This window comes from Alexandromys fortis, unplaced genomic scaffold, assembly GCF_014885135.2.
Source record: "Alexandromys fortis isolate MF-2015 unplaced genomic scaffold, M_Fortis_MF-2015_v1.1 scaffold_79, whole genome shotgun sequence".
NCBI classification, from domain to species: Eukaryota; Metazoa; Chordata; class Mammalia; order Rodentia; family Cricetidae; genus Alexandromys; species Alexandromys fortis.
The window spans coordinates 5,244,186-5,253,187 of record NW_026067964.1 but is presented as its reverse complement, the minus strand read 5'-3'; the positions used below and the strand labels follow the sequence as shown (position 1 = coordinate 5,253,187).

The 9,002-nt window shown below is 47.2% G+C and overlaps 1 protein-coding gene across 1 annotated transcript; it reads left to right on the top strand.

Moving 5' to 3' along the window:
• Window positions 1-249: 249 nt before the first annotated feature.
• Otp (orthopedia homeobox) lies at window positions 250-8,160 on the top strand. Its single transcript, XM_050153874.1, has 3 exons — window positions 250-286; window positions 1,610-2,019; window positions 7,630-8,160. Exons 1-3 carry the CDS (start codon window positions 250-252, stop codon window positions 8,158-8,160), a joined length of 978 nt encoding a protein of 325 aa, XP_050009831.1.
• Window positions 8,161-9,002: the final 842 nt, after the last annotated feature.

Below are 9,002 nucleotides of genomic sequence, written 5' to 3'. Positions count from 1 at the left end.
CAGGCTGCCCTCCTGATTGGTCCCCTCGCCGAGCTGCTCACGGGTTCATTCAACTGTTAAGCACCTCCCCGTCTCTCTAAAGGACATTATAATGCAAGAAGCCCCCTTTTTAACCACAAACCGAATTTTCTTTCATTTAGGTGATCTATATATATCTATATCGTATAGCTTATAGCTTATATCTATTTTAAATAACTTAAAGCCGCTAAAATTTGGGGGGGAACAGCTTTCGCCCTGGAGCGGTGCGCGATGCTGTCTCATGCCGACCTCCTGGACGCCAGGCTAGGTGAGTGAGCGCCTCTCACCCGGGCAGCCAGGAGAAGCCCGGGCAGGAAATTGTCAATTTGTTCCTTATTTTACCTTAATGTGACCTAAATGGACTAATTTCTTTAAAAGTAATTGTGCTGTATTAAAGTTTAATTTGATTTAACATCGTCTTTAAAAAAAAATCTATGGAATATGTAGATCCCAAAACAAAAAGGAGTTAGGAATGCTGGCACCTTTTGTTTCTCTTTTTTTTTTTTCTTCCTCTCTTCTCCTTAATTTTTTTTAAAAGGAGTTCTAGCCAGTGATAATTTGTTTGGGGATGTCTCTCTGTCTTTTCCACTCTTGTTTGCTTTGATTTGGAATTTCTTTCGTGTCTCTTCTTCTTCCTCTCTCTCTACCACCGCCTCCTCTAAGTGTGATTAAATTTGTTTTCTTTTTAAAAAAATTAATCTGGCCTGAAGGAGAAGTGGCTGTATGAAAGTGGATTTACTAAATGTGCTGTTTGAGAAGAAAGCCCAGCTCATCCTCCGGGCATCCCCGCCTTCTCCAAGGGACTCGGTGCTGCCAGTGACTGGGAGGGACGAACCGTTTAGTTCTCGGGAGAGAAAAGTTGAATCCTCTAAAGTTTGATTCACTGTTATAGCTATCGAGTTTGCTCGAGTTTCTTGAAAGCTTTCTGGGTTACCGGGTTCTGGGTTCCGTCTTAGGAACCATCTTTCGTGATGGATGTGACTCCATTTCCAAACACCTTCTCTGATTTGAGGGGGAGGCGGAGCTGATTGGGGTTTATTTTGAGGGGTGGAAGGCTTGGAGACGTATTCATCTTCCAAAAGTCAGAAGGAATTGGCGAGTGTGCATTAGCACCTAGGGCAGTCTCGGAGAAAACGCTCCAGATTTTCTCTCTCCCGCATCCCGCATCCCCCGTCCAAGACTTTGCTCAAGGGTTCCTGGGACACCAGGGATACAGTTAATGAAAGAACTCGGGTTTGTTTTATTGCCGGGGCCTGGGAGTGGTTTTTTTTTTTTTTCTTTTTTTTTTTTTTTTTTTTTTTTTTTTTTTTTTTTTTTTTTTTTGGGAGATGCGAAAGTCGCAGCTGTGGACCATCATCAGAACCGGCTGTGGAGAGAAGGGAAAGGCCAAGAAATGTTATTTCAACCTATCTGTCCAAATCCTGGGAAACCCGGCTGAGGACCAGGCACCAGGCAGTTTCCGCGGCAGGGCGAGCGCGGGCACGGGCACGGAGGGAGCGGTGGATGGGGTTGAAGGAGAACTGCTCAGGGAAGACACCTTGCTCCTGACCTCGGCAGGAAAGTAGTGACCGAGATCCCCTTCCCTCTTTAGGTATGAAAGATGCCGCCGAGCTTCTGGGTCACCGGGAGGCGGTGAAGTGTAGGCTGGGCGTGGGGGGCTCTGACCCTGGGGGCCATCCCGGGGATCTGGCGCCCAACTCGGATCCAGTCGAAGGAACCACTCTGCTGCCGGGCGAGGACATCACCACCGTGGGCTCTACTCCTGCTTCCCTGGCGGTGAGCGCTAAAGACCCTGACAAGCAGCCGGGGCCCCAGGGTGGCCCCAATCCCAGCCAAGCCGGTCAACAGCAGGGCCAACAGAAGCAGAAGCGCCACCGGACTCGCTTCACCCCAGCGCAGCTCAACGAGTTGGAGAGGAGCTTCGCCAAAACTCACTACCCTGACATCTTCATGCGTGAGGAGCTGGCGCTGCGTATTGGGCTGACCGAGTCCCGAGTACAGGTACACCCGACTTGGGCTGGGGGCGGGGGCGCAAGGAGGGACCGGAGGACCAGAGCACCAAGGAGCTAGGTATTCCGTGCCGCTGCGATCCCGGCACTTGCTGGATAGGAAGAGCTCTTTCTCGTCCTAACACTGGCTACTACGATCGACAGGCCCCAGTGGACTATCTCCATTGTAGCCCCCCCAACCCCGCCGAAACCCCTCAAAAAACAAAAACAAAACAATAAAGCAAGCCCAGCTTTATGGGGATGCCGGGGTCCAACTCTAGCTTCCAGAGAAGGGAACCTCCTTGTCTCCCCAGCAGCTAAGCCCAGCGCTCACCTTGCTCCTGCTCTCACTATTGACAAGCGTTTCATTACCTTGTAATGAGTTTCTATTACGAATTTGGATAAATGGGGGAAATGTCACAATTACATAGAAAACAGAAAAGAGGAATTACTGTGCACTGGGTGCCTTTAAAAGAGGGGTGGCATACTCAAATTTCCTAGTGTGGTTTTATTCTCTTAAATATCACCCTCAACTTTCAGGGAAAATATCCCCAGCTTTGTTGTTTTCAAAAGCTTGGTGATCTAATGAGGCGTTGGGACTGGTCGGAAATACTACACCATCTATGAACCCTGGGATTTTAATTTTAACAAAACAATTTAGGTTTCGCTAAGGATGAAGGCAGGAATTGAGCACTTCCTGTTTCAGATATCTGACCCGAAGAAGGAATTTTTCAGGTCAGAAAGATTAACCTGTAATAGAGAAAAATAGTTATCGTGTCCTTATTTTTAATCCAACCAAGTTGTAATTGTTTGGAATCTAGGAATTCTCACCTGTACCTTTTCTGAATATTTGGGGGAGAAAAGTATAAGATTAATGAATCCCAAATTCCTTCCTTTCCCTTTCAAAAGACTGACCTGCTATTTCATAGGCGCTCAGACGAAACCTTGCATTTAGCCTGGAGCTATCCACGGTGCTGAAAATTTCGTCCCCGGTTACTTTGGATTTTTTCTTTTAAAAACTGGGTACCAAATTGACTACTTTGTTCAGACAGTAGCATACTCAAATTTCCTAGTGTGATTTTACTCAAAGACAGTGTTACTTGACTTTGTAAATTAACTTTAAGAACTTCAGTTCACTTATATTTGATTGATCAGGAAATCAGAATTTGTTTCCATTTGGTGTTTTGTAGATGGTCTAAACGGGAATGTGTAGTTTTGTTCTAATAAGAAACGAGTATCACCAGGGTCTTACAACGGTCAAATTTATAGATAAATATTCCTAATTCTTGCTACATTTATTCAACAGAAATCTGGATATTCGTTAGTAAAATTAAAACTATGAAAAGCTTGAACGATGGGACACAGACATTACACATATGAAGAGTACTAATCACACACACTGTTCAGGCATATTCCTGTTCTTTAAATCTTCACCTTACATGCCTCTTTAAGTGTGGGTTCAAACTGTTATAGAAATACACAAACTCAACACATGCCAATTACAGTGCTTAATTGTAGGCTCAATATCGGAGAATAAAAATTCACAAATTTACTTTTTGTCCTCAAGAGAAATCTTAACTATTAAATTTTGTTTTAGAGAGTGCAGTGCCAGTCTTAACCCAGACATATTGGTAATTAGTTCAAATTAAAATAGAACTTAGAATCACAAATAAAATATAATTGGAAGGCTGATTTTATGAAAAAAGAAAATGAGGTCTATTAAACTTTATTAGGTCTTCCAAAGGTTAATGACAGTGATTCTTTTCATAGAAAAAGTTATAAATGAAATAAAATATACACTGTGTGGTAGCTATTTTGAAAAAATACACAAAAGAATATGCAAGAAGAAAGAGATAAAGTATGTTAATTGTTCTAGCATAATGTTCAACCAACAATAATAGCTTGAGCCTACTGATAGAAACAATTTAATAGAATGGCAATTTCAATATTTTTTAAAAATGTTTCATAATTTAAAAAGTAATCAGATCAACATAACCTTCTTAATTAGCATTTCACAATGATTAACATTATGTAACGTAATGCAAAAACAGTTTATGGAAAATGTATTTACTTCACAACTCACTGTACCATTGCTCCTTGACCAAATTCAAATTAAATAGTAATTGGTTTACATTCTTATATGATGAGTGCTTCACAGTTTTCTTTATCGTTAGCAGATTGCCACACATTCTTTCCAGTGTGGGGGCCACTGCACTGGTTAAAACATTCAACTTATTGCAATTGTATGTTTTCAAAGATGCTTTTCATTTTAGACTAACTTATCCAGCACACTTATTTTCTGTCTTTATCTGGACTACATCACCCTGTGAAGTATTTACTAAAGCACCTCTGCTGATACCAAGGCCAATTCTGTGTAGGATACTGCTCCCCTTTTCTGGCTAGTGTAATAAAACCATTCCTTTTATAGCATGCCATTATTAGAAACCAATTTCAGAATTATTTATAACCTGGAATGGCTTATTAAGCAGCAATGCGAGAATCATGCAAATTATGCGATCAAATGCAATATAATAAGCATAATCATTAGTCTCTAGCACGGATTAATTAACTTTCAATATTTTATTTACATAAAAACCAAATCAGTGGAATAACTTCTGCACAGTCAGGCTTGCCTTTCAATATTTTATACGGACAAAAATAATGTGCTGTAATTCCATTGACCGTGTCCCTCAGAATGGCCCTGTCACCTGCCACATCTTAATAGGGGGACAAGCTGAGAGTATTTTCTAGTTTTCTAATGGAATGAGAAATTGCATTTTCTTCCTCTCCCAGCACTATTAAAGTGTAATGAATTCGGCCCAGAGTTCACGGCTGGCTGATCGAAATGAACCTGAGATCTAGGCTTTAATACAGCGCCCCAGATTTCCTCCCAAATCTTCACATTAATCATTTGCTGGATTCCAATGAGGTCTTCATAAAGCATTTGCTTCAAGTGTGTGTGTGGGGGGTGGGGGGGTAATATTCGTTCTCTCTCCCCTTCTTTCTCTATTCCTGAGCCATTTATAGCTGGGGAATTAAACGGGCTATATATTTTAAAATACATTTACAGTATGTCTATATTACTGTAACAGCAGATATCATGAAAGTGGATTTTTAGATTCCAACCTCCATTAGATTCTCACTGTTGTATTACGCATTTTCTGAGGAGGGCTGCATCTCAAACGGAGTACAAAGTTGGATCTTTGGCTGTGGTTAATATATTTCCTGGAGTTGTCATCTGTGCTTCCTGAAAGCCTCCCTTAGGTTTTGTCTGCATTTTAACCCGTCATGCTCTAGTTTTCAAGTGGAAACATTCACATTTTAAAAACATATGCATCACAGCTTAGAATGGAGGTGCTCAGAGGCCATGAAGATTTTTTCCCCCTTGAATCTCAGTAAACCATGAAACATAAAAAATTTGTAGTCATCGTTTGACTACTTACCCTCAAACATAATTGAGCATGATTTTTCGATTATTCCTCTAATATTGAGCCCTTTAACAGTGGTTCTTTTTCTTGTGTGCATGGGCAGACTCTGGATTCAGAAGCTTTTTTTTTGGCAGCAGTGTTTGCTCTTGAAATCCTACTGTGCAGTTTGATGTGGTTTTTCTTTCTTTTGCTTCTTCCTCCACCTCTTCTCCCAAATTACCACCTCCTGAAACACTGACCCTCTAGGACTCACTGGCTCCAGAGTGTTAGGAATTGATCTCAACTCTCTTTCAAAGCGCCCCTTGGAAACTGCAGGTGCATTGGGAGAACATTTTGAATACAGCCCAGAGTCAGTCAAGGGTTTCCTCTTGTCCAGTTCCCCAAACTAATGTTGGGCGAGGGCTTCAAAGGGTCTTTGGGACATTAGGTCTCCCCACTTTCTTTCCCCCTCAGGCCAAAGGCTGCTCACAGCTCAACTGGCCACATTGATCCCAACACCACCATCAAGGGCCCTGCGGCCTCATTAATCCTGTGCCACCAACTCAAGAGCTCCAGCTAAGGGCTGCAGCATACATATCCATCCCCAGCACGGGTTAAACGACAATGTGGGAGCTGGTGTACACACTAGAGAAAGATAAGCCGGTGAGCAAAGTCGCAGTTGAGACAGGAAGACATGGGTGGCTTCAGAGAGAACACTAGACTGCAAAGCTCTTCACACTTGCACGGCTATAAATCCTTGGTTTACCAAGAGTGAAGGCAAATGGGTCCATATTCCTGACACTTTAACTTGCAAAGCAAACACTACTTAGGTCAGATTGCCAGGTAAATCACTTTGGGGGTCACAGATGTGGAGAACAGGTTGTGTTGGCCAAATTCTAACAGGACTAGTCAATATTTGATCTCTGTCCCGCCCACTTTATAGTTAGTATCAGGAGTCATCCTGCTAACAGGATTTTAAAGGAAAGTCTGCCAAGGAAGTGCACTGAGAACCCCCTCCCCTGAAAGATGAAATTTGAATCGGTGGAGATGGGACATTATCAAGGTCAGATGGGGTGTCTATTATTATTCAGAGGAATTTTCACACTGTGATAGTGAATTTTACATTTGTAGGCTCTGACATTCCTGGGCCACGACTAGGAAGGAAAACTGAGGAGGCTTGTTTGAGGTATAGTTTATTAAACAGTTATTCCTGGAAAAAGAAAGATGCAGCCATCGACCCAGCAAATTTAGATTTGCATTTTGACCAGTGAGAGTTCTAAAGTTGACTTCCTTTCCTTTGTATTTGCTTTAGTTTATAACACAAGAGGCGGGTTGGTGTGTGTGTGTGTGTGTGTGTGTGTGTGTGTGTGTGTGTGTGTGTGTGAAACTTGCAGGCAGTAGAGGACATGTTAGGAATCTGAGGTAAGTTACTGGGAGGCATAGATTGAAGGGGTTCGGGACTCTGGCTGCAAGTTCCAGCACACGGGAACTGCAGACAAAGGTGCCCCCACAGCATTTTGGGAGTGAGACGGGGAGGAGCATTGTGACAATTCCACCAAGAGTTGAGGGAGGAATCAGAAATCAAGGTGGCAACCAAACACCACCGCAGCTCAGTGGCTCACTTTGCCACACGGGTCACTATATTAACCTCTCTGCTCTGTCAACCGTGATGTTAGGGGGTTTCCTTTGTCTTTCGATTTTGAAACTGTTTATGTCATTCGTGGCCTTTCATCAATTTCCAAATTTCCAGTGTTTCTGAAAATTCTATACCCCATCAGTGCTATAAGACATGCTATTAAGCCACATGGGTACTCATGTTTATCTTCATTTGTACACCTGTGGGTCGAGCCTTGACACATGCCTGCCTGCAGACTGGTGCATCTGTACAATGCACAGACTATGCCAGAATGCAGGAGGTGCTGAACGCTGCACACGGTGGTATGTCTGGTGGTGCTCGCTCGGTGCGTTCTGCGCCAGTGGGCACCGCGACTTGAGAGCGCCGCCGGAGTCTGCGCTTGGTGGCGGCAAAGGGGCGTCCGTCGTTCCGCGGAGGCGGAGAACCCGGAACTCGCGCTGGGCATGGGGGCATGTCGAGCCCGGAGCACCGACTCAGCCAGGGGTCGAGTGACAGTGAGAAGCCGGGCTCCCGGGACTCGATCTCCCACCGGGGTCGCTAACCTCGCCGGGTCTTGTCTCCCCCACCCCGCCCGCTGCAGGTCTGGTTCCAGAATCGGCGCGCCAAGTGGAAGAAGCGCAAGAAGACCACCAACGTGTTCCGCGCGCCAGGCACGCTGCTGCCCACGCCGGGCTTGCCCCAGTTCCCGTCGGCCGCTGCTGCCGCCGCCGCTGCCATGGGTGACAGCCTGTGCTCTTTCCATGCCAACGACACCCGCTGGGCGGCGGCCGCCATGCCCGGCGTGTCCCAGCTGCCGCTGCCGCCCGCGCTCGGCCGCCAGCAGGCTATGGCGCAGTCGCTGTCCCAGTGCAGCCTGGCTGCGGGGCCACCGCCCAACTCCATGGGCTTGTCCAACAGCCTGGCGGGCTCCAACGGCGCGGGGCTGCAGTCGCACCTCTACCAGCCCGCCTTCCCCGGCATGGTGCCCGCCTCCCTCCCCGGCCCCAGCAACGTCTCCGGCTCGCCCCAGCTCTGCAGCTCTCCGGACAGCAGCGACGTGTGGCGGGGCACGAGCATCGCGTCCCTGCGCCGCAAGGCGCTCGAGCACACAGTCTCCATGAGCTTCACCTAATGCCGCTGCGCGCTGCCCAGCCCGCACCGCAGGGCGCCACCCCCCTCCCCGACACACCCTCGGCCGCGCGCGCCGGGCTCCCAGCTCCCCCGCCCGGTGTCCCCGGTCCTCCCCGAGCCCCAGCGAGGCCGTCACCCAAGTTCCCCTCCCACCCCTTCCCGCCCGGCTGCCCGAGCCCAGCGCTGCCCGCCGTCCTGGCCTCCCGCTTGCCCAGGTCGTGCTCGCGCCCTCCTCCCGGCCTCTGCCTGGCGGCGTCCCCGGCCACACGTTGGTCACAACCCCCCACCCCACAACGTCCCCACGACCCCGCCTCGCCCGCGCCTCCCTTCGGGCTCCTTCTCTCCCAGCGCCTCACACCCCTGCTCCCGCGCCCGGCAGAAAGCATCCTTCCCGCCATTTTACTTACCAGGGAGTCGACTCAGGATCTGAAATCAGACACCAATGGACTGGTTTGTGGGCAGAAACACCACACACACACACACACACACACACACACACACACACACACACACACACCCGCACCATAGCTCACGCTCAGACTCTACACGCGCGCGCGCGCGCACACAGACACACACACAGTGCATCTTGGTCACACACGGACGTGTTCAAGGTACAGCACAATGTTAGGGATTTTTGTCTTAAAGGTGGACAAGCATCTGCTACCAACCGCCTCATCTGAGGGCCCAAATGATGTAATTTGATTTAACCCTGTATTCTTTCTCCGAACTCCTCTCTTTCCGGGACCACCACCCTGCCCTGTCTACCCAGTCCCGTCCACGCAACCCTCTATTGGCTTACAAAAGACCGCTTTCGTTATAACAACGAGCCACAGCTCGGGTTTT